General features: G+C 44.7%; 2 protein-coding genes across 2 annotated transcripts in view; both read left to right on the top strand.

The window, feature by feature from the left end:
* LOC144821445 (uncharacterized) overlaps window positions 1–22,558 on the top strand; it is a 33,553-nt gene extending 10,995 nt beyond the window's left edge. The window contains exon 2 of the mRNA XM_078678491.1: window positions 22,430–22,558. Within this exon, the coding sequence (XP_078534617.1) occupies window positions 22,430–22,461 (32 nt within the window). The 3' untranslated portion in view covers window positions 22,462–22,558. The remainder of the gene's footprint in view (window positions 1–22,429) is intronic.
* JAKMIP1 (janus kinase and microtubule interacting protein 1) overlaps window positions 1–26,577 on the top strand; it is a 1,395,482-nt gene that overhangs the window by 862,533 nt on the left and 506,372 nt on the right. The window contains 1 exon segment of the mRNA XM_078678490.1: window positions 22,430–22,558. Within this exon segment, the coding sequence (XP_078534616.1) occupies window positions 22,430–22,558 (129 nt within the window).

The following is a 26,577-nucleotide window of genomic DNA, read 5'->3' as shown; positions in this document are numbered from 1 at the left end:
CATTCATATAGGGCATCATATCCTGTGGTTCTTCCTGAAGAAGGCATGTTTGTTCGTCAAAAAACAAAAGGCTTTTATTTGGTATTTCCCAACCATAAACTGTATGAAAGCAGTCAAATTAAAAACCGTATTTCCAAGAGTGTGATTCATTATTAAAATGTTACAATATTTATAGGATTTTCAGTTCCGTTTTTGACCTCGTTCACTTATATTGTGTTTACTTTTTAGGTCTCGCCTGTCGATGCGCATGCGCATCGAGCTTGCGAGACTATGGGGGCTTAAACAGTCTTTAACCAACTTGCAAGGAATCGTGGCGATTCCTTGCAGTGCCCTTGAAATTCAAGCTCAATGCGCTTGCGCATTGAGCTTAAAAGCGCGTGCACATGCCCCCAGCCGCCTGCCTTGCATGTATTTTCCCTCAGGCGCACTCCTCCCACACCCCCGCTCCGCCCCCTCCCCTGCCTGCCGTGTCGCATTTCTTCAGTTCCCTCAGCCGCACTCCAGGCCCCTGCTGCTTTCACACCCTCTCCCCGCTCCGCCCCCTCCCCTGCCCGCCGTGTCGCATTTCTCCTCCCCCCTCCCCTTCTCTGCCTTCCCTCCGTCTTGTCTCTTTTGGTCTTATTCTTGTTTTAACTTTTTTTTCATCTTGGTTTGCCTTTCTTCACTTTCTACTGCAGTAACACACTCAGTTTGTCCCTTCACGCGTCAGCATCTCTCAAATTGCAGTAAGTCTACAGCGGGTTCTTTTTGATGCTCTACTTCGTTGCAGTTTGTATTTTAAATTTGCACACTTTTGATGCGGCCGCTGCTTTCACTTTCGCGTGCACAGGTACGAGTCCTCTTCACATCCACCCCCTACAAGTGGTGCCTCCCGCTCACATGCTGCTGGGTGGCTCTTGTTTACCCCACACTACCCAACCCCCCATCTTCGGGCCACTGCACTGTCTCGCCCGCCACATTTGCATTTTGCCTAGCACCCTCGCCTTCAGTTCTCGTTGACAGTAAATAATAAAGCGTTTCCGCTATGCCGGCTCTGCAGTGCAGGGCCATGAACCATGTATGATAACATCACCCAAAGTCGCCATTCACATACCGTCTATACTACTGACTTTCAAAGGCCCTCATGCTTGTCTGGCTCCTCCCTAAGTAAAGCAATCCAGAAGTACAACTCTGAATCAAAGACTCTCTGCCTCATCACCATTTGCCAGCATGCGGAGACTTCAAAGACTTCAAGCTGTGGCCATAATCAGGCCCCCTGCTTGCCATAACCCCTCCCTTTTCCCCCTCCCTCCTGGACAGCCTCGCTCTCCCAAGCACCTCGCTTAGGCACATACATACACCACTCACGTGCTCCCTACCCCCCTCCTCCCCCGATCACTTTCACGTCCGTCCGTCTCCCTAGATATAACACAATTACACGCAAAACTGAAAATGTACAGCTCAGCTGTTGATCTCCCAACTCAATGCCGTATGTGCGACATCAAAGAGTTTAAATACCTATATTCCAAGTGCTACTGTTAATGCAGGTTAAGTGAAACTACTAGTTGTTTTGAAACTGGCATAATAAAATCATGTTTTAAAAATATTATTTTAATCTGAGCCAATTGATTGTAGTTTGCACTCGCCACAGGCAGCACAGTCACACACCCAATGCCACTCACACACGCAACGCCACTCACACACGCAACGCCACTCACACACGCAACTCATCCACGCAACCCCACTCATCCACGCAACCCCACTCATCCACGCAACGCCACTCACACACGCAACGCCACTCACACACGCAACGCCACTCACACACGCAACGCCACTCACACACGCAACGCCACTCACACACGCAACGCCACTCACACACGCAACGCCACTCACACATGCAACGCCACTCACACATGCAACGCCACTCACACACGCAACGCCACTCACACATGCAACGCCACTCAAACACGCAACGCCACTCACACACGCAACGCCACTCACACACGCAACGCCACACACGCAACGCCACTCACACACGCAACGCCACACACGCAACGCCACTCACACACGCAACGCCACTCACACACGCAACGCCACTCATCGACGCAACGCCACTCACACACGCAACGCCACTCACACACGCAACGCCACTCACACACGCAACACCACTCACACACGCAACGGCACTCACACACGCAACGCCACACACGCAACGCCACTCACACACGCCACTCATCCACGCAACGCCACTCATCCACGCAACGCCACTCATCCACGCAACGCCACTCATCCACGCAACGCCACTCATCCACGCAACGCCACTCATCCATTTGCAAAACCAAAAGGTCAAACTCTTCTATTGCGAGACCTATTGCATTTTCAATGCTTGTTGGAGGAGGTTGCCAATCAATGTGAGGAGCTTTACCCCAGATTAGAATGTTTGATGAGCCCCCCCATCCAGTAAGTTACGGCCTGCAGGTTCGGATGTTTAATTTGTTTAAGATCAATTTTAAGAGCTTCCTTCTTGAGTCTTTAACTATGGGGCAGACGCACATCATATGGCTTATCGATTCTTTGTTGTATCCACATAAGCAACAGTTTTCATCTTGATGTTTGCCTTTCCAGGTTGGTAGCAAGTCCTTGGTGTTGTGATCTCCTAGCCGGTACAACATAAACCTCTTTTTTAGTGTAAGTCGAAAATGTGCTGCTAAATAGGTTTGCGGTTTGAGTTTGGAGCATGAATTTATTACCAACTAGGCGTGTCGACGTTTAACTAATGTTTTATTATCTTCCAAAAATGACAGTTTCCTTGCAGTAGCATTACACACTCTATTGAATGCTGTTCTTTTCACCTCACATCCCATTCATCTTGGATTTCTAGTTCTGCCAGGGCTGATCTCAGGTTTTCACTCCATGTGTTCGATGATTTCTCATCAAACTGGGCCTTAATTTTTGCTCAGCATAAGTTATTCAGGGATACGGATTCCCAGGAGCAAAATTTCCAACACAATTTCTTTGGTATTTCTGGTTCTGAAGACCGAATTCCACGCGGATCTGTGCTGGTGACTCGGCTTTGGGTAGATTAAAAACTGCTTTGTACACTTTAGTCTGGAGCTCATTTAAAATATAAATATACTGACCACGCCATATTTCTAGGCCTTATGCCAGTGTTGGCAGTAATTGTGCTGCATTGCTTTCAGGAGGTGACTATAGGGGAGGGGGGGGGGGCAGCACAGTCTCTTTTCCTGCTGTTTGTAAGCAAAAATTAGTGATTGGGATTTTGCTTTTATTTCTCTTTTCTGATCCATGAAAGACATACATCGACCCAGCTTGATGCCCAGATATTTGTATGAGCTGGTTTCCTCTATTTGTTCGCCCTATGCGTACCATTTTTATTTACCAGGCCTGGAGCCAGCTAGACCACCACCTTTGTTTTCTTCTTATTTAATTCTAGCCCTTGCCGGTCACAGTAATCTATCAGGTTATTAATAACTCTTTGCAACCCGATTGGAGTTTGGCTCATGACAACTATATCGTCCGCATATTGCAGGAGCTGTATTGACTCATTTGCCAGTTTGGGTGGGTGGCCATTTACTTTAGACAGGTGGATATTTAGATCGTCGAGATACAGATTAAATAGGCTCGGTGCCAAGACGCAGCCCTGATTCAGTCCGTTGTTTGTGTTTGTCTTAGATGATACTCTACTGCCATCTCTGAGCTTCACCCTAGCCCTCGTTTCACTATGTGGATGTACTATGTGTCAATTAGTTTTTGTGGTAATCCCCATGCTTTCAATTTTACCCAGAGGTGATCTCTGTTAGTCAAAACGCACGTAGAGATGACTGTGATTATCAGTGAATGATGAATTAAGTCACAACCTTTGTTTGAATTTATACATATTGAATTGTTCTTGTGTGTATTATATTAGATTTAGTCTGTCATGGTCTTTTCCATTTCTCGAATATCTATACACGTAAGTACATCTGTTTTTTCATATATATATTTCTATATGGAGATATGATTCCCTATTTGAATGTATTACAGATCTGTTGGGAGACAATTTCCTAAAACAAATTTGTGGTCCTTATGCCCTACATACAATTGACTTAAGTGATACCATTTGACTTATTACATTATCTATGAATATAAATAAAGCATTTACTTCTATTTACATGTGCGGTTGGCCTATATCTTTATATTGTAAGTGATGTATCTAATTGGTTGCCAAGCGGATTCTTATTGCACTGTAATATTTTCCCTTCCCATGGAACTATGACTTCTTAGCAGGGGGTCCTTTTTTTCTTTGCACTGTATAAACCTCTTCCTTGCACAATGCCTGTCATTCTTGACAACATATTGTGATACCAGCCCCTTTCAAAATGCTACCCTTGGGATAATGAGATTAATTCTGCACATATTGTTAGTATCCTTAGCACTATGGTCTCAACCCCACGTGTAATACTTGCCCTGGAATGACAGTGGTAAGTAATTTTGTGTTGATTCGTGGTGCTCTCGTCCCCACCTCTGTCATATTACATGTTCTGTTGTAATCGTGGCAGTAATTAGCATACTGTATGCATTCTTTTACATTATAGTGTCCATCACTGGAAAATCCTTGCCCTGTACTTATATTACCCATACTTGATGAATTGTGGGAATCTGCTGTCTCTCAACATATGACGATAAAATCTGGCTAAATAGGCAGACTATCCCTGGCATTTTGCTGCACCCAGCATAATGATGGTAATCCCTGGCACTTTATAGCCATTCTTGTCATAATGGTAATCACTGTTGTCATAATTGTTTTCGCTGTCTTGGTGGTGAGGCTTTGGGTTTTGTGGCCACTGTTGGCACTATGACGCTGATCCCATTTATAGTACCATGATCCCTATGGACCTTAATCAATCAATCAATCATGAGGTCTTGTATAGCGCGGCTTGTCACCCCCTGGGTCTCTAGATGCTGGTGGGCTGTGCGAGCCTCGGTCAAACCAGGTCTTGAACTGCTTCCTGAAGTCCTTCATAGATGGGGAGGTGCGAAGGTGGAGGGGGAGGTAATTCCAGGACCTTGCGGCGAGGTAGAAGAAAGAGTGGCATCCACAGTGGCTGCGGCGGATACGGGGGATGTGGGCCAAGGCACGGGTGGAGTATCGGAGATTCCTAGTCAGTTGGTGGAAATTATGCAGTCTTTAATGTAGGCGGGTTCGGACTTGTGGAGGGCTTCTTAGACATGTGTGAGGACCTTGAAGAACCATCTTTCCGGGGCAGCCAGTGGAGATCTCGGAGATGAGGGGTTATGCTGATTTTTTGGGGTGGTAGTGGATGAGTTATGCTGGCAAGTTCTGGATCAACTGCAGGCGGCCCAGGAGTTTTTTGGTGGTTCAGACATAGAGTGCTTTGCCGTAGTCGAGTTTGCTGGCGATGAAGGCCTGGGTAACTGTCTTCCTGGATGAGTCCTAAATCCATGGGAAGATCTTGAAGAGCATGCTTAGGGTGAGGAGGCAGGCAAAGGAGACGGTGCTGATCTGCTGTTTGATGGTCAGGTGGGTGTCCAGGATGATTACGAGGTTGCATGCGTGGCTGGTGAGGGAGGGTGAGGGGCTGAGCGCGACGAGCCAGTATGTGTCATCCCGTGGGGAGGGCTTCTTTCCAAAGATGAGGACCTCTGTCTTATCCGAGTTGAGTTTGAATCAATTGGTCTTTATCCAGGTGGTGATGTTGGTCATGGTGTGTTGGAAGTTGGATCTTGGCGAATCGGTGTCTTCTTTGAGGGAGGTTACGAACTGGGTGTCATCGGCGTAGGAGATGATGTTTACTGCCACTTTGACTTGCCATTTAAAACCACTTTCCAAAACCGTATAACTCTCCTTTGATTACACATAAGTCACCCCAAGGTAGGCCCTACGTAGCCTGAATGTCATGGTGCTGTGTAATCAAAAGGGAGGGCATGCAATTTTAAGTTTTACATGTCCTGGCATTGACAAACAGCTAAATCACTTTTTCACTACTGTGAGGCCTACTCCTCTCATAGGCTAGCATTTGTGATTCCCCAAATAACTTTTAGCTGTAATTCCTGATTAGAAAGGAGTAGTTGAATCATGTTTCATATCTTTGGAATGGTATTGATAAATCCTCTTTAATGGTAAAGTTTAATTTAACACTTCTATTTTAGAAATGAATGTTTTAATTTCTAATTTCTAATTTCTAGGTTTGGTAAAGCGCAACAGCTACCCCGGCAATGGGGTGTCCCGGCGCTACAGTGGACATTGCTCTGCTTTTAATTTAGCTCTGTGTGCCTGCAGCCTGTTTCCAATACACATCTGGGCGACAGCTACACTTTACGAATTCCCTCTACACAGCCACATACACTGGAAGGTTGGGTTTGACAGAGGACTCATCTACATTCATCTGCATTCTGATAGCATTCCTGGGCAGGAAGGGGGAGAGAGAGCTGGCACTTAAATCTGAATAGGCACTGTCCTATGTCCCCCACAAACAGCTGATTACCCCCACACATATCCTGGCAAAGAGGGCTGAGATAAAAGGGTACCTGTGCTCTTCAAAGAGCTGCTTTGAAGTCACTTACATGTCAAAGGCACATTTGTGTATAAGTACTGGGGCACGGACCCAACCAAAACAGTGCCCTACTGGACCTCTGAAGAACTCTGCCAGGAGTAAGGACTGCTGTGCTACAAGGATTGACACTCTGCTTGACTGACTGTTCCAAGAAACTGCTTCACTGCTGTGCTGAGCTTCCCCTGCTGCTTGCTGATCTGTGCCCTGCTGAGGACAAGGAGTGGACCCATCTCCCTTGAACCCCGAGTGTCTCCAATGGCTTGCCGGCTTGCCTCTTGTTTTCTGAAGTCTCAGGGTCATGAAAAACTTCTTGCAAATCTGCTGGTGCTGCTAGACTCCGCCATCTGTGAATCCTACCCTTGCCTGAGGTGCCCCTCCAGTCTTGGGCTTCAGATGCATTTTTTTGCAGCTTTTACTACATCAACGCCTATGGAGCAGCGACTTTGCGCCAATCTGAACCAACTCATAGCCTTTCGATGCAGATACAGCAACTGTCGAACGACAGTGGTAACAGAACTGGTGCTGCTCGATATTGACGGTCTGCGCAGTTTGAGAGCAACGCAGTGTCACACAGAAAGGGTTCTTTGACAAAGCTCTACCGACGTCGCTGATCGGTGCCAACGCTCGCCTTCATCCACGGATCTATGATGATGCTGTGCCTCCTCAACTCCTCGTCTCGAGTGTTTGAATTCAAACTTTTGCTACATCCATGGTACTTTGTCAGCGGGACCTATTTGAGTCCTGTAGCCACCTTGCCCACCATGGCGGTCTGCCTGAATTTTGGATTTACCCCTGTCCAGCATGACTTCAAGTAACTCCTTAGCAGTATTGACGTCTAAGCATTATTTGGGGTTTATTCTTTGAAAATTCATAACTCTGGTCCTACTAATTGAATTTTTGTCATTTTGGTCTTGATGTACTCAGATAAATATTCTCACTGTTTCTAAACTGCTGCGGATATTTTTTATGGTGTTTTCATTATGTTACTCTGTGTGTGTGTGTTGGACAAAGACTGACTGCTCTGTGCCAGCCTACCAGAGGGTGAGCTTTTAGTGTGTATTCAGCTTACCTTGAGTAGGATTGTGGTCCCTACTTGGACATGGTGCATATCTCTGGCAACTAGAGACCTAATGTCTAACGGATACAAAATGCAATGATATCATGCAACCACACAGCTCAGTATCAAACACACAATCTAAGAACATATGTATTAAGTGTTAAGTAATCTTTAACACAATTGATTGACCATAAGAGAGACCGTGTCCAGTGAAAGTCCATTTGGACTAGATAGGTACCTAATAAATATACTGTCCATTACTTGCAATGTCTCTAAATGAAAATCATGTACACAGTTTTAGAAAAAAAATCTGGTAGGCAGAGGTATGCAGCCTGTGAAGCAGGGACCACAATCATAGTCCAGGTAGGTGACAAACACACCATAAATTAGCCTGTTCTCAGACTCTCTTAGCTTCACCCAGATTAAGTCAAGAGGCAATGTGTAAAATATTTGTACAACACAACAAACAGTAACTCAATAAAAACACCACAAAATAACTACACACCAGTTTAGAAACATCGAGAATAATGTTAGCAATAAACCAGGGTCAAAGTGACAAAATTCCAATCAGTAGAAGTCGAGATATGGATTTTTAAATATTAAGCACAAAAATAGCTATTGGGAGCAGTAATCACTTAAAGAGTTAATTGGTCACACTGTACCGGGACGAGTTAAGAGTTCAGGCCGATCGCGTTGGAGCGCAGGCCAGATACAAGTCCCACACATGACCGAATGAGCAAAAGTACCTTGATCCTGTTCTCAAACAGCAAGATGTGGGGTGCAGCCATGCGATGCGTCAGTGATCCCCACGCTAGATTTCTCCACGCAACTGCAATGAAGTGTTGGATCCGTGAGTGATGCTCTGGTTCCGAAATGAAATGGTTCAAAATGTGATGTGCCGTGTTTCTCCACGCTGTAGAGGTGATACACTGATCTTCTCCATGCAATAGTGGTGATGCGTCAGTTCAGAAGCAGCAGTTCTGGAGGCGATGCAGTGGTATCAGTGCGATTCTTCGATCTGGTTTCCGTAGATGTGGCACAGCGTTGGTTACGATCTTGATGCTTGGGTTCTGGCAGATGCAGCACTTTATACTCACTTCCAGGGGCCCAGTATTGGGTTTGCACCCCTTAGCAGAGCATGACTTGCAGCAGGCTAAACCCAGGTGCTTGTTATGAGTTGTAAGAGAAGTCTTTGATGTCCCTGAGACTTCAGAACAGGAGACAAGCCAACAATCCCTTGGAGATACTTAGGTTCTCGGATGTAGAGATGCAGGTCTAGTCCTTCTCACTCCCAGCCAAGAGGGCAGCAGGCAGTAGGCCAGCACAATAAAGCCATCCAGCAGAGCGGCAGTCCCTCCAACAGAACATCAGTCCTTCCTGATAGAATGTCATCAGTTCCAGAAGAGTTCTGAGTTGGTGGTGTCAGAGATACAGTACTTATATCTGTTGGTCTTGGCCCTTTTTTGCGGGGTCATCACAGAACTTTTTGTTGATGGTTTTGTGACTCTGGGCACTTTATTAATGCTGATAAGTGCTAAAGTGCATGTGCTCTATAGTGTAAACTTGGTACCATTCGTCTACACCTGTTTGGCATATTTAATTTACCTGTCAGTCCCTTGTATCCCATATACCATGGGCCAGTAAATGAAAAGCTACTGGTGGGCTTTCAGCCCTGCTTGGGCCACCCACCTAAGTAACCTTTCAAACCTGTCTCAGGCCTCTGCCACTGCAGGGCCTACGCGTGCAGTTAATGCCGCTGTGACATGGCATTTAAAGTGGTTGCCACATCTACAACTACCTTTTTACTACATATCAGTCACCCCTAAGGTAGCCCAGAGCTAGCCCTATTGGCAGGGTGCAGTGTAGGTAAAAGGTAGGACATGTGCCTTAACTGTGTGGCTTGTCCTGGTAGCAACAAACAGCCTATTTGGTTTTTCACTGCTGTGAGGCTGCTCTCTCATAGGGATGCATTGGGGATTCACTGATATGTGCTTCAGTGGTAATTTCTGCTCTGAGAGGGGTAGCTTGACCATGTTTGGTATGTTTGGGATGGTAGCGATAAATCCTGCTTATTGGTGAAAGCTAATTTCTTATTACTATTTTAGAAATGACAATTTTAGAAGTGTGCATTTCTGTGTGCTAATGTGTCTCTGGTTTTGGAGTTTCAGGGACAGGGGGATCTGAATTCCCTTCAGACAACCACTGGGGGGGGGGAGGGTTGAGGTGTGAACTGCCTTTCCTGAGATGAGCCAGGGCTGGGCTCAATAGGCCTGGGCTGCATAGAGAGGGGTGGGAGGAGATTTGCCTTGCACCGGAATAGGCCTGGTGTGTCTTGAACAATACTGTCTCCAACCCCTACCAGGAAACTACTATGAAAGAGGTAACAATACTGTCTCCAGCCCCTGCCAGGAAACTACTGTGGAAGAGGTGTGGCGCAGCAGCCAGGGTGCCTGACTCCGGACCACAGGGTTCACGGTTCGATCGCCGGCGGGAGGTTAGCCCAGCACCATGTTACTCTGGGCAATAGCTTGCTTAATCTTCCCGATGGCCCTCAGCACCAGGACACCTCTCCGGAGGTAGCTATATGCTTTACAAAAGCTGGTATTACACCAATGAGGAAAGAACTGGTTTGGCCTGGGCGCAGAACCCTCTGCCACCAGAGAACAAAGACTTTATGGACTATAGGAGAAGGGGCGGTGACCCCATGTTGATGGTGGAGCTTAGCGTGGGTTGGGAAGAGGACACTGCGTGGGGCCAGGATTAACCGCCATTGAACTGGACTGCAGAAAGCGCTGACCTGCTGCCTTTTATGCTAGGGGAGGGCTACCACTCTGCCTAAAGAATCCTTGTGCTGGCCACCCCGGGGACACTTTGCTGGTGTGCCCCTGTGATCGCCCATGGCTTTGTGGCTTGCCCTATCTGATTTGTGACAGCGCATGGTGAGTGCTGTGTTATTCAACTCTTGGCCCTTTTGAATGAAGCACGTGTGGAGCGCTTTTGATTTTCACCCAGCATGGTGAGAACTGGGGCTCTGAGATCACTCTTGACCCAGTGGCTGGTGTTACCGGAAAGCCCCCCCTGTGGGACGAAAAAAGCCAGTGGTGAACACTATGGTGGTGAACGCATCGCGTGTCCAGTGCTACCCGGTCCCTGTTGCTCGGGGCAGTTGGATTGGAGAGCTTGAAGTTGAAAGAGCTCTCCTCCACCCCCTTTTCTCCTGTTTCCAGTCCTGGCCGGAGCTCCTGTGTTGCCGAGCTGCCAGGGCAGGACAAGGAGACAAAACGGAAGCCAGCCAGAGGCTGAGCCTGGTTGTGGGCGGTGCTCCCTCAAGGAAGGGAAAAAACCAATGGAGACTTTGCTCCACGGAGCTGAGGCCGCGCCCGGTCTGAGAGGCCGCTTAGGAGTTGTAGAAGGGGCGAGAGTCCAGTCTCACTTCTCAGATATGGTGCGCTGCTGATGATGTTTAAGCCTACTGCTTGATGTGATGTTGTGTCATACTGTGCAGTTTATGCCCTGAGGCGTACATGTATGTGGTGTCCTATTGTGCACAGCTGATGTTGCTGGTTATTTCCAATCTGTACCCACTATAGGTTGTTACTATGGTGCAATGTGGAAAATGTGTATGCATAATGTGTTTTGCTAAGTACAGTTCCTACCAGTAGCGACTGGTTTCTAACTGTAATGTTTATGACAGTGGCCCAGTTGGCCAAAGTGATTTGTGTAATCTCTGTGAAGTCATGAAGAGTGCCTGGTGGCACAGTGTAATATATGTGATTGCGTTCTAATGTGTCTTTATGGATAATACAAAGTCCATTTCTATATAACCTTGTGTGGAGTTTCTTTTGGGGTGTACCTAGTGTGTGACTGCTGCGTGCCTCTGGGATAAGCCTGATTGCTCTGCCAAGCTACCAAGGAGATTAGCAGGGGTTATCTCCAGTTTGTAACTCCCTTGCCCTGACTAGAGTGGCAGGTTCTGCCTGGCTAAGGTGCATACCATAGCCAAACAGATACCCCAATTTGAATATTATCCAGGTGGGCTTTTGAAGTGGAAGAGACTTCAAAAAGATGCCCTTTAAGTGCACAAGTCCCTGCCCTGGCTCTGGACTACGGGGGCGTCAGCGCCTTGCTTCCATCCTGCCCAGAATGGCCCATTCAGGATGTAGATGGCCCATCTGTCACACATGAACCCCCTTTGTGTGTGGCTGTCTAGAGGGAATCCACAAAGCCAGTTGTCAGCCACCCCAGATGTGTATTCAGAGACAGACAGAAGGCACCAAATGGTAATAGTAAGAAAATGTAAACTTTTTAAATGTGCCATTTTCTGAATCGCACTTTAAAAAATCCAACTTCACCATAAGCTGTGGTTTTAAATTGTGATTCTAGAAACACCAAATTTGGGGCTCCTATCTCTTCCCAAATGTAAATTACACTTATGAAATGTAATAAGGCAATCCCAATGGTATCCTATGGGAGACATAGGCCTTGCAGTAGTGAAAAACGAATTTAAGAATATTTCACTACCAGGACATGTAAAACATAAAAAGTACATGTCCTATTTTTTAAATATGTGAATCAAAGGGTATGCAGTTCCTGACAGGTGAAAGAAAAATGGAAGGTCGGGAGGAGTCTGTAGAGTCAGATCGGGGGATCTGATCCCTCAGGAGAAAGGCCCCTCACACACTCTAAGGGGTGTCATGCTCATTATCAGGCAGCTCCTCGTTGGGCCAGTGCTGCAATACTCTGGAGGGCCCTTTTCCTGAGTTCTCTTGTTTTTTTGCCTATGTGAAGAGTGAGGTGCTGTTTAGGTGTAACAATGTGAACAGACTGGTATACCGTGAGGTAAAAATAACTAGGGAATTCCCAAAGCAGTTTTAATAACTGGGTTCCCTGTCATGGTTAAAACAATGACTGGCTAGAAGTTGATATAATGGTTCAATCAAGTACAAGGGTGATGTTTAACAGAAGGTCACCATGCTTCTTGACTATTTACTGTTAAAGAGATCATGGCAATTCTTCATAACCAAGATCCTAATCTACTTGGGTGTGGGTCGGTGTCATATGTTAACAAATTAAAGTGTACCCATTAACAATCACACTAGTATGCAGTATACCTTCAGGCTAAAACTGACCATGTATGGGGAAATAATGTACCTCAACAATCAATGGCAGAGTGGAACGCCCACTAGCATTTAAATAACAGTATATTGCAGGTGCGACTAGTGCTCGACCTACCGCATACTCTGCCACCATGGAAGATACTTTTTAAATACCCTCACCCTGCCACTGGGCTAACTAGGACCTACTTTAGGGATGACCTATATGTAATAAAAAGAAATGTTTGGAACTGGCAGGTGGGTTAACTTGCAAGGTCGACATGGCAGTTTAAAACTGCATACACAGGCTCTGCAGTGGCAGGCCGGAGACATGTTTAAAGGTGTACTTGAGTGTGTGGCACAACCAGTGCTGCAGGCCCACTAGTAGCATTTAATTTACAGGCCCTGGGGACATGTACAGCACTTTACTATGGACATATTAGTATAATAAATAAGCCAATTTTTGATAAGCCAATGTTACCATGGTTTACATATAGATCACATTCACTTTACCACTGATTAGCAGTGGTAAAGTGCCCAGATTCCTAGAGCCAGCAAAAACGAAGTCAGTAAAAACAGAAAGCTTAAAGGCAAAAAGTCAGGGGAAACCACACCAAGCATGTCAGGTCCAACACACAGTCAGTGGATACCCTGAAAATCTGGCAGAGGTCTGATTGTTCTAGTCTTACATTGGGACACCCTTGCGTGCAAGCATATAAAAATGCCCAGCATTACCAAAATGAAGAACCTTCACAGGATAGACACAATGGTGTTTGTTGATCTGTCATTTTCCATCAAATTACTTCAAGAACTCTATGTATTACTGTCTTTCATATGAACAATACCCGCACCGAGGTGAGGGCCGGTGAGGCAAGATGGCGGCCGCTTAGTTGCGGCCGGAGCGGCAGAGCAGTGAGGACTCTCGGACCGGAGCCCTGAAGCGTCAGACATAGCCTTGGATGCCCGCCCTGTTGCCACATTTTCATAGAGCCCAAAACGGAGTGCCTTGCGAAGTAACCTAACGGAGTTTTTCGCGTAGCATGCAAACGGTGCACACAGTGCTTTCCTGCCGTGGTTCTGCTAATCAGCTGCTGCGGGACCTAGCGGGAGCTCTGACCCTCCTCCTGCCCTGGTGGATACGACGAGGCTCGGGCGGAGTAAGACCCGGCAGTGTACTCGGCTGAGGAGGTCGGAGGCTGTCCAGAACTCAGGTTTTCATTCCGGCGTTAGGGTTTGCAAGAAGCTGTTTTCGGGCGAGCAGATTCAGCCCTTGTGGAGGAGCTCTGTATTGCCTAGTGATATGGCCCCTAAAGTGAATACATCGAGCAAAGCTGCGGCGGGGAGAAGGAAGCAGCGCGAAGAAGATATGGTGGTGCTCGATGAGACACACACCCCCCCAGCCGAGGAGCGCACCAAAAAAAAACAACTGCAGCAGACCGGAGTCCGGACCCGACAAGCGATAGCATCTATTGCCGACCTGTTTGCTAAATCCGGTAAGGAGAGGGGGGCTAAGGACGCTTCAAAGACAGTGGGTAGCGCCCCAGGGAAGACTGCTGCGGAGATAGAAGCAGAGCAGGTATCCCACGCTGATAGCAGCAGCCCCCTTATCTCTTTGGCATCCTACCCAAAGCCAGATACTGCGCCACAGGGAGACGACTTACAAGTGGTGAAGGAGGCGGCAATTGGTAATGACGGGATCAGCAGACTAACAGGAGCAGTTGGGGTAATCCTAACTAATAAAGTTGATACGCCTCCCGAGTGTATTGTTGACCTTATAACTGTTGGCTCGCAAGCAGTCTGCTCCCAAGAATTGGATGTTACAACCATACATACTAGTTCGGTGGCGGCCCTGGGAGCTATTGAACTGCAAACTTTAAAGAAGATTGATGCGGAGGTTGATGTACAGGGCAATGACCTGACTACTAGTGGAGCCAGAATTGTGGATGGAACCGGGGATGGGAAAGAGAGTGTTCCAAGAAGAGGCTTTCTTCTCGGCTTCAGATGGCTTAGAGTGGTCCGAAGAGGAGGAGGAAGTATGCTCTTCCTATGTAGACTCTGAGAGCGACCCTGAGATGGATCAACCAGCCACTGCCTTAAAAGCATCAGGTGTAACAAATAAGGGCCCGTCAGCAGCCCAGCGGGAACTAAGCTGGGATCACCCCTCTGATCTGCCTCCACAGGGCAGCCCGGGACTGGAGTTTACCCAGATGTCGCTTTTAGAGACAATACATCAGGAAATTATAGCCCATAGAGAAGAATCCCGCAAAGACAATCAAAAAGCCCATACAACTATGAAAAAGATGCAGGGAGTAGTCAGGAAGTTGTCAAAGGCTTGCACCAATACCAGTGATAGAGTGGTGAACCTCAAAGACAGGATTGTTTCTACAGAAACTGATGTAGCTGAGGCTGTTTCCAATGTCCACTCACAAATCGCGCAACTGGTTGACATACATTGGAAGCTCGAGGAAATGGAAAACTGGCTACGCAGGAACAACCTGCGAGTACTGGGAATTCCCGAGGGGGCCGAAGGGCATTCATCATAAAACTATTCGGACAGGCATTTCCTGAATTGAGGGATTGGAACTGGTCCACCGAGGTGCAAAGGGTCCATCGTACCCCCTACAAAATGAAAAGGAACACTAAGGAGGGGGATAAGCCAAGGGCAGTCCTGATATTTTTCGGAAACTTTATTTTGAGGCAAGCCATATCGGATCTAGCAAGGCCAAATGCAAAACGGAGTGTTGAAGGGATTTCATTTTTCGTAAGGCCAGACTTTTACCACACTACAGTAGAGAGACGGTGGCGGCTGAGAGGAATGATAAAGCCCTTTCAGGACAAAAACTTGCAGGCATTCTTGATAAACCCGGCCCAATTGAAAATAATTAACAATGGGAAGACCTTGTTCTTCTCTTCTGAGATTAAGGCGAAAGAATACCTAGACTCTCTCTTCTTGCTCGAAGGCTGGGTGAGATTTATAAAAATCAAGAGGCGGCAGGGGTGCTCCAGGACAATGTCTGACATTCATATCTTTTTTTTGTGTGTAATTGTTCTATTTCTTTTTAGGGTTTTTGGGGGCTCCAAATCAGACATGGACAACAGATAATTATAAATTTGTCCTCACTGCTGTTACCGCATTCCATCACTCGCACAGACTAGGTCTGGGCGCCTCGCAGACTACGGAGTGCGGGAGGGGGCAGAGGGGTTTTTGGAAGGGTGGGGGGGGGAGGGCGGGGGGCACGGTGAAGGAGGTGTTCGGGGTGTGGGGTGGGGGAAAAAGGGGGAAAAAGGGAAGTGGTACAGTGTAGGACAAGGTAGTTGCATGATGACAGACAAGTTGATTAAGGATTTATTTTCTGGAATACAAGCTCAACAAAATGGCAAATATTAGAATCTGTACTATTAATGTGGGGGGCCTGAACGACTGGAAAAAGAGGCAGAGATTGGCATATTTGGTAAAACATGAGAGAATTGACATTTTGTGTATTCAGGAGACTAATCTCCCCTGGGCTAAGCGCAGCCAGCTTCTTCTTAGTGGTTTTGAACTAGTCGCATGCTCGACTCAGACTTCGATAATCCCGGGAGTTGCAATCCTGATTCAAACATCTTTGGGAAAGGCTAAGAAAGTAAAAGCTGATTGTAATGGTAGATGGGTAATAGCAGAACTGGAATTAGGTTTTACACTTTGTGTAATCTATGGCTCAAACCAGGACGATCCTGAGATGTTTGACATCCTTGAAGTTGATCTAGTTGGATGGCCCACCCCATTAATAGTAGCGGGCGATTTTAATATTTGGGCTGATTGGGGTAATATAACACCTTATGCAGGCCGGAAACCAAAGGTTTTTACGATCAGTTATTGGCTCTCACGGTTTACAGGACGTTTGGGCGGTCAAACAACCTCTGAAAGAGGGCTACACCTATTTTTCCAACCCCGCCCAGAGATACACAAAACTGGATTATTTCTTTATCTTTTCATCCGAGCTATCAAAAGTTGGTATTATCAAACTCCGAAGGTTAGTTTCTGACCACAGCCCGTTATTATTATCTTATGATGTTGGTTGTATGGAAAGAAAAAGAAATCCCTGGTCTTTTGAAAAAAACCTCCTAGCTGATAGACGGTTTACCGACCACCTTAAAAAATGGGTGACTGAGTTTTTCTCCGCAAATAGATACAGTACCTCTCGGAATATGGTATGGGAAACTTTCAAGGCGGCTCTAAGGGGGGAGACCATCAGCTGTTCCGCAAGGCTTAGAAGGGAAGACAGGGGTCTGGTGGACACTCTAATGTTGAAACTTGGGAGAGCGGAAGAACAGCATGTTAGGGATATAGCCACGGGAGTGGATAGTACTGAGAGCCTTAATATACTTGTAGTAGTAAAAGCAGCTCTGCAAAAGGAAGTTAGACAGAAGGCTATAGGGAAGTTTCAGTCTTCTAGGGCCAAAAGATTTGAAACAGGGGAGCAGGTAGGGAGAGCTCTTGCCCTCAGGTTAAGGCAGGCAAAGGCTAAGAATGTTATAACCCGTATTGAAGAAGATGGAAAAGAATATACCGAAGTGAAAGATATTCTCAAGACCTTTGAGCACTTTTATCAGAGGCTTTATGAATATGAAGCACCAGGTAGCAATTCGAGGGAGGATTGGTGTGATAAGGGCCCTCGCTTGGACGGAAAAAGAAAGGAGGAATTAGATAAGGATATCACATTGAATTAAGTCATAGCTGCATTACGGGAATTAGCCCCTGGAAAGGCTTCTGGCCCAGACGGGCTTCCGAGGAAGTTTACAAAACTATTGAAGCCGAAATTGCCCCACTTTTGTTAGATTTATTTAACGGGATTCTACATTCAGGGGTGGTTCCGGATTCCTGGACAGAAACAAACATCATAATCTTTCATAAGAAGGGAAAACCAACGGAAAAACCAGGATCTTACCACCCTATAACATTAATAAATTCTGACATCAAATTTTGGCTAAACGGTTGAGCGGGGTCATAGGCGGTCTTGTCTCCCCGTGGCAGCATGGGTTTGTCCCCGGCCGGGTACATCTGACCATATAATTAGAGCAATAAGTTTGTTTGATGCCCGGGCTGCCGCGATAGGAGAGATCGCCATGATCCTGCTCGACGCGGATAAAGCTTTCGACCGCGTTGCTTGGAGCTTTCTCTGGGATGTCCTGGTAGGTAGAGGTTTTGGTTTTAAAATCATTGGAGCCCTTAGGGAAATGTATGTTGACCCGGTAGCTAGAGTTACGGTTATGGGTGAGAAATCGGGGGTAATAAATATCAAAAGAGGGACTCGTCAGGGCTGCCCCTGCTCCCCGATTCTCTTCGCCCTGTATATTGACCTGCTTATCCAGGAGATACTAGCCTGCCCTGGGATAACACCGGTGATCTGTAATGTCTATTTCAATAAAATGTTGGCGTACACTGATGATCTAGCTGTAATTACCACCAACCCACAACAGGCTCTATCTATTTTGGGGCAGATGGCTAAAGTTTATGGAATAGAATCTGGATATTTATTGAACGAGACTAAAACACAGATCATATGCTCCAAGAACATTATTAAATCTGATCATCGATTTGTGGATTCTGCAACCTACCTAGGAGTTAAGATCAATGCATCGGTAGAAAAAATAGTTGAGGAGAATTATCTCCCTCTTATAAAGTCGATTGAAAAAGAATTAAAGAGAATTGATGTGCTGCATCTTTCCCTGATTGGAAGGGTAAATGCATTAAAAATGTTAATGTTTCCGAGAGTACTATACCTGTTTAGGGCTATTCCATTATTAATAGATGATAAAATAATGAAAAATTTGGAGTCAATCTTCATTAGTTTGACAATATGGCAGGAACAGGCGCTCCACTAATCTTATGTCGCTTCCTCAGGAAAGGGGGGGGATGGCTCGCCCTAACTTAAGGCTATATCATTGGTCATGCCTCCTGTTGCAAATGTTTATTCTAGTTCAGCCTGATGCTGACTTAAGGATTAATCCTTTATACGAACAGAATCCACCTCCAATTGCTCGGTGCTTGGCAGGCCTGGAAATCTATTCTGAAATTCTATAATGTCCCAAGATTAAATCCTTATTTACATTCATATAATTCTAGTATCTTTCCTCATTTGAAAGATGATAGAAATTTGCTGATATGGAAGAGAATGGGAATTATTACCCAGGGAGATATCTTGGATGGTGACAAGATTATGGGGTTTGAGATACTGCAGGATAGATATGGCATCCCAGGGAGTCATTGGCTTTTATACGGCCAATTGGCTCGAACTATAGGGGCTATAAGACCTAAGATTTCCTCCACAATGGATTTCCCTCTGGTCAAGATATTAGCAAGAGTTTGCAAGAAGATCACGATTGTTTATAATTGTCTTGTGGAGAATATACAGGATGATATAGAGAAGATTGAATCAAACTGGGCTGCAAAACTGGGGGACCCTGAAGTGGATTTGGATCTCGCTCTTTTACTGAATAAACGGGTATTCAGGGCATCCAATCTTCGGGCACAACATTACAAAACTACATTTAACCTGTACCATACACCAGCTAAGCTATATGCTTGGGGATTGAGTGAAAATGACAGCTGCCCCCGATGTAAAGATGGTCAAGCAGACTTACTACATATGTATTTTCTTTGTAATCGGCTGGACTCCATCAAAAGCGAGATAATGAAATTTTGGGAGGGGTTGTTAGGCCATGCTATAGACCTATCCCCAACGTTGATGTTGTTTGGTACAGATTCAAAATTGAGCCTGGGGAAGGATGAAGAGGCTTTAGTGTTTATATCAGTTGCAGTACTTCGAATCCTGATTTCTGCAGGCTGGAGGGATGTGACTGCCCCGTCCTTTCAGATGTGGCTCTCCAGATTGTTGGGGACACACAATATAGAGTCTTGCCTTTATGAACTGAAAGGAAGAAGGAAACGCCAGATGGGAGAACGATTATGGGCCCCGGTTACTAATTGGAGGGCGGCTAGAATATGATTTATCATGTAACTTTCTATCTCCCCCAATGTGAATGGTTTGATTGCAGATTAAGTGTAAACTATATTAACTTTAAGGAGAGAGCTATGATTATGTTTATAATCTGTAACTTTGTATGAATTTTCTATGTCCTTTCTGTTCCACTATCCCAATAAAAATATATTTAAAAAAAATGAACAATACCCGCACCTTTGTAAAAAAAATTGCACCAGCAAAATGTGAGTAAATAGGATTTAAACCTACGCTAAACTTTATTTTGTGCACAACTCATCCCAGGGTTTGGTAAATCGGATATATTTGGATAAAGTATGTATTACTGCCACAAGTTTGTTGAACATAATGTTGAGTTCTTCATTGCTAAGTAACTGAAATCTTTTTTTCAGGATTCCCCTTCATCCAGGGAGTTCAATTCTCTTTTGATAAATTGAAAGGAGAATTTTAAAAAGATAAAATATATCCTACACTTTAGAATTTATTGATTTGCCAGAAACCCTATTAGTGAAGAAACTAATGGAGTGGACCTTTCGATGAACTTGACATTTCAACTATATTGTAAGAATATCTGTATATTTCACCATCTGTGCAGTTCTTCATTTTGCTCGATTGTAGGCAGATTTCTTTTTAAATTGCAAAGCTGTACTCTTCATTAGTCACCTTTTATTGGCAGGCACCTGTTAAAATTAAGAACAACTAGAGATTTAGACAACAAATGTCTCTTTTGGCACCAAAAGATAATTACTATTTGGGGCTCCACTCACACTTTTCTAAAGGTTAATCCCTTGATCACCACCAACGTTTTTAATTCTGGTATTCTCAGTCAGGTCTACTGTATCCGATAATTCGAGCGTTCATTTCCGTAGTACAGTTCAATTCCTTGACTCACATGTTTAATGCAAAATTAATGGAACAGACACTGCTCGCCAAGCATGCCAGAGTGATATACACTTGCAGCTGGGACCTAATCACCACTGCTCTCGCTTCCTCATGCCCAGCTCCCCAGGCATTTTGGGTACGGCAATAATGGCAAAATGGTCCTGTTGACATAGCTGGGTGCGCTTGCAGGGCTACCAACCTTTGTTCGTTACCCATTACCATGTGTATGGCTTAAAAGCCTCCTATCAATTTCCCGCTTTCAAATGGGAGGCTGCAAATCTACGTTCCCCGAGAGAATGGAGACTCTCGTCCAATTCATTAGTTGCCTTCCACTTTCCTTCTGCGCGCTGCTGCTCCACAAGCAAGGAACTCAGAGGGAGGCCTAAGCGCACGTAATCACAGGAGGGGCATGGTGGCACGCAAGAATACTGGTGTCACAAGGCATGGGAACTACATCGCTTTGTTGTAGAAATGGCTGCGGTTCTTTGGGAAACGTTTATAGATTGTTTTAGGGTCACTGACCAATACATGTGCCACCCCTCCCCCACATCAACTTGAATTTATGTACCCAGGAAATTGCTCCAGATTTGTGGTAGCCAGGAGATGTTTTAGATAGTGTTCACATTTAACAAGGAGTCAGTCAGTGGTCCAAATGGTTTTGGATTGCTTCTATTAGAAGGACTGGCTCATGGAGGAACCTGCTTGAAAAGCTGTGAGCTAAAGAGCAATAAAGGACCTGGCCCAAGAAGGAGAGCTAAATCACAGAAAACCTGCACAAAGGTAGGTAGATTGGTAAAACGGGCCTAAACATTTGCAACAAACATCTTGGAAAACTGTCTTTATCCTTTTTAATATTCACATTATCTTCATGCTCCATGTTGACTTGAGAACCAATTTGACCACCCACTATTGAGCTATCTTTGAGCCCCAATCTCAAAAGCTGTCTTTCCCCAGTCACAGTTTTCCACTAAAGCTGTACTAACTCCCTCAACAACTTCGTAGAACAAGTTGGACTGTTTGGACATCTGTATATCTTGACAAAGTAGCGACTCTAACAATACCTATCCTTAACATGACATTCAAGGGTTAGCGTGCAGAAATTTGCCCTGCAGGTGCTTCAGCTACTCCCTGCCACATGTTTTGGTTTCTCTCAAGTGGAGGTTTGACAATTGTATCTGTGCGCTGAAGCCTTCTTTGAGTTTGGGTCACTGAGATGCCAGTTGCCTCTGTCAAGACCTGCCTCTGCCTTGACAGACCTCCTCAGTAAGCTTAACAGAATGGGTTGAAGTTCAAATTGTGAAACACTGAACTTCTGAGGTACATTCTTCTTTTTAACCCTTAAAAACCAACAATGCAGACGTCCACTTTAAAACAAATATATACATTGTTTTTAAATTTAAACTTCGAATGGGCAGTTAAATTCGCAAATACCTAACTGTATTGTTTGGCTGTGCTGCAATACGTGACACTTCGTGCATTTCCTTTTGAAATTTTCCTTTATGGTTTAGTCTAGCTACCAAGTAGAAGCCCGAACCCCTTAAGGAGACCTGTTTACCTCTGTGTAGTGGAATAGAGACGTGGAACTGAGTCCAAAAAGCCAATGTATCCTAGCACACAAGGAAGGAGAGAGAAGCAAAGAGGACATGCATACTAAGAGACACTCACGGGCACCTCACAAAGTATCCTAGGCTTGCCATAAGATGGAACAGCAAGAGAGCCTACAGACTAGAACAACTAGAGTCAATGGGAAGTGAATTCTGTTTTTTTCTGTATTGTCTGTCAAATATATATATAGGAATGTATCATCACTTACTGTAAATGTAATATTCTTTTAAATTATCTAAACGAAAATCTGATTTCTAGAGGCATGTTGTGGAGACGTTTTTTGGATTTGACGAGGAATCTCTGGACTCTGAAACATCATCTGTGGCTTCCTACACTACCGATAAAACCGACAGGACCCCCGCAACACCCGAGGAAGAGCTGGAAGATGTAAGTACAAGTACGCCCTTAAATGAAAGTGATAAAGACAAAATATATTGGACAAATTTAGAGCAAATAATCTGTGTCCGGGTCTGTTTCTTTCAACAGTTTAAACAACTTCCTGTGCTTATTGCTGTTGAGGACTGTAAATTTGTACTTCTTGTGAAACAAAGTGAAATATCATCATTCGCCTAATTATTATCTGGTAATTAATAGATATAGCTGACTAAATAAATCCTCTCTAAAACCTCTCAGACAGACAAAAGGTATATTGTACCATAAATACTGTGAGATACTGTAGGGTCTCACCAAAACTGGACGGTGAGTCCGCCACTGGTCTCTTCATTACCAGTGACATGCTCCTCCAGGATGTTACCCCAACAGAGCTTCAGTGTGGAACTTACTAACTGTTTAAGCTCTACACAACAAAACTGTATAGTGAATTCAAGACATGGGCTGGGATGGCCCGATGGAGGTTGTCCAATGCTTTACCTAGAGATATGGCCTTGAGGAACGCGTGTCTGCTAAACAAAATGATTTCTATAATGTGCAGCACTGCTGCATAGTTTAGGGATTACAAATATAACTGGAAGGACCCTTGTGAACGGTACTTGGGAGCTTTATCTCTTATGAGCTCATAAGCTACAAGTATGACTCAGATCGGTATGGAAAGAGTGCATAATGTGACGATTTCAAGTAGACCAAACACTTCCTAACACTCTGCAGGCTCTCACTAGTGAAGAATATTAGCAGAGTCCTTCAGGTGTACCTAATGGCGGCATGAAGGGGTGTGAATCTGACGTTATGATTTGCCATGTTCTTTCAGGACTCTGTGTGGAACTTTGCTGTGTCACTCTCAGTGTATTTACCTAACTTTGAGGGTTATTCCAGATGTGTCAGTCTTTGTCCAAGCTGCTGTCAGGAAGTCAGTGGTGTCTCGTGGACTTCCAATGAACCATAATTGCGCTGTGGAGTGCAGACTCAAAATGACAAATGTTTGGAGCTATTTGAGCGCCAAATAATGTTTTGATGCCTCAGCAACAATAAAGGCGAGGTCCTTCAATTGATCGATTGTATCTGCGAGGCATAAATGTTGCCTCTAATGGCAAATGTCTGTCTTATTTCAGACTCCCTAGATGGTCTCCTATGTGCCACAATCTTATTGAGAAACTTTTAAAAAATTTTAGTTGACTCTTCATCTCTGCCGATCTGAGATTAGTGATAATTCATTTGAACCTGAATTCAGAGCTGAAGATCTGCTTAGGGTTATCATTTTGAAAAAGGGTAGTTTTTACATTTCTGTGAGCAATGATGTGGACACAGTCCTTGCACTTTCCAGTTATGCAGTTGTAATGAGAGGGGGCAGGTGCTAAGTTCCTGGTTATTCTTCTTGGAAAGATCTGATCCCTTTGTGATTTTATTTGATATATGTAGGTTTATAAAGAATGGTTAGCTATATCTATGATGTCCATGACTTCGTGTAAACAAAAGAACTAAATAAAGACACGGTGAGGTATCTCATTAGAGGGAGCAGGTTTAATGACACTCCTGTGCAGACACTATTCCGTTAACATTATGTGCAGCGATCTGAATATGTAAATGTATTTGAGCCATCAGGTTTAAAGGTGCCGAATACGCGAAAACCCTTTCATCTCAGGGCAGCAAAAGAGACGACCCCTTTTGAACTCATCTAGATCGTTTCCTCAGCTACTGACTTGCATTTAAAGAAAAAGTTATGCATTCTTCTATAGCGTAAACTCGACCTGAAGGTATTGGAGGAGTGATTTACATGAGCGCCAGTTACATTACACAAGATCACATTCAGTTTTTTAGGCACAGGGATATTAAGTGAGTTGACCAGAATCACAGGACGTTGAGCTGATATTGAGATTCAAACATGGTTCTCCCGTTCTAAAGTCGTCAGCTCTGGCCCTAACACCTCTCCCACGAACTCACAAAACTGGATAGCTAGTCTCTAATTCAACCCTTGGCAATTGAGTGCGATCAACAGTGGTGAAAACAAGCACTGGAGAAGCCATTAGGTATGGCTTGTGAATGAAAGTGCCTCTTGTTTCACTTAGGTTCTCAATACGTCATCAGACATACTCTGTCACTCATCTTTGCAATCATGCATCCATTCATCCATCCACTGCCCAATTCTTGCATTCACCATCTGACAGAATATCGATAAAGCACACTCATATTAAAAAAAAATATGCACAATAAATTAAAAGAATACAAGTAGAAAAAAGAAAACCTAACACTGTCTAAACATGATGGTCATAAGCTGGCAATAATAAAACTAGCAGTGGTGTCTGTCTTGTCTTGCAGAGGTGTTGTAAATAATCTATGATTGTTTTAAGCTTCCAGCATGGTCGCCACATAGATAACTGACATGTTGGCCATCCCGGAAAGGTAAAGCAATAATACTCTATGGACAACAGCATTCTATCATTGACTCCTGGTTTGTAGAAAGTGGCCATATGGGATGCAGCACACTGCAAATGAAATGAAAAGAAAGCAAGTGACCCATTAGCACTGCCTGGAAAGCTGTAGTATTGTTTTAAGAAATATTAAAATAAAAATAGGAGAAACAAAGAAATGTAAGGACAACTGTAAAAGGAAGAAACTAAACTAAAGGACTGGCCAACCAGCCCCGAAACCAAAGCACACTAATTTCCAGGTGGATGTACACGTGAGATCACAAAATGCAGCCATTCACAGTACAAGATTGCCAATAAGTGAATTGTACTGAACCATCACCCAGTGCACCACTGTTAGACCTAACATCCTTAGTGTGGTCTTCCCCCAAACTGTTTGCTTTCTCCACACCTGTTGTCAGAATTTTGTTTTTGTTGACCTTAAGACTCTGTGCGTTTACCACTGTCCAGACCCCCTAGGTGGTGTCCCTCCAGCCCTGGACCTTTGGAAGTAGTGCTGAAGGTGCTGCTCCCCACTAAACCTAAAAGTTGGGACATTCAAAATGTTTTTACCAAAATGTGGCCCAAGAACCGACAGAAGACTGGGGCCTACCTGCCCGTCAACTCACCCAAGGTGCATCACCGGTCAGCCTGAATTTGCTGTAGCTCCTCGGGCATTCCTCTTTGCAACAGCAAATCCTGTTCAGCCAGACCCCTCACTGTAGGTATCTGGCCTTGTGCAGCCCCATTGGCTACATCCTGCAACGTCATCCCACTGGATTATTTTGACTTCCTAAAAAGTGACAATGGTAGAAATTTTCACTGCGACTCCATCAACCGGGTCCCGATGGCGACGCTTCCTCCTTGGATACCGCCGACTGCCCTGCTCTGCTAAACTCAACCTTCTCTGTAATTTTTCTTAGAAATTTCTTCTAAATTTGAAGGTAAGCCGAGACGAGGCCCAATCTACCTTGTGTAGACAAACCGCGCTCCATCATGATTGGCCTTAACATTTGACTTTGCTCCAGTCTTGAACGACCAGATACTAATGGTTGACACTTTAAGGCACTGTTTTTCACTAAAATCTTTAAAAATTCATAACTCTCGTTCTACTGATTAAATGTATTTAATTTTTGTGTCATTTTATTTTCTTAAATGTTTTCTATTTTCCTAAATTGTTGTGGGGATTTTCGTATGTTGTGTTTTGACTTTATTACTGTGTGCTTCCTAAAAACTTAACACAGGACTCTACCCTTTAGAAGTGGCTTGACTCTCGATACAACAGAGGTCTACCTAAGAGTTTGTAAACTGGCAACCTTTGCGCATACAGTTGTAAAATTTTCAATAGGTACAATGTTACAGTTGGAAAACAATAGACACCCCCTCGGAATAGGGCCAAAAAGAATCAGCACAGTATATTTCTGCTCCAGAGTGGGTGACTAACACCAAAACCCTTGCCTACAACAATCTACTGTTAGAGGCATATTGGATTCGCCATATGCTTTTTGCAATAAATAAACTTGGCCTACTACCTTTATTATAACTTTTCATAATAAACAGGCCTGACCTATGGCATCTGGCATAAAATGCTCTTGCATACCAATTAAG

Source organism: Lissotriton helveticus, chromosome 2_2 (assembly GCF_964261635.1).
Source record: "Lissotriton helveticus chromosome 2_2, aLisHel1.1, whole genome shotgun sequence".
In the NCBI taxonomy this organism is placed as follows: domain Eukaryota; kingdom Metazoa; phylum Chordata; class Amphibia; order Caudata; family Salamandridae; genus Lissotriton; species Lissotriton helveticus.
Note: the sequence above shows the minus strand (reverse complement) of the source record. Positions and strands in the feature narration are given on the sequence as shown.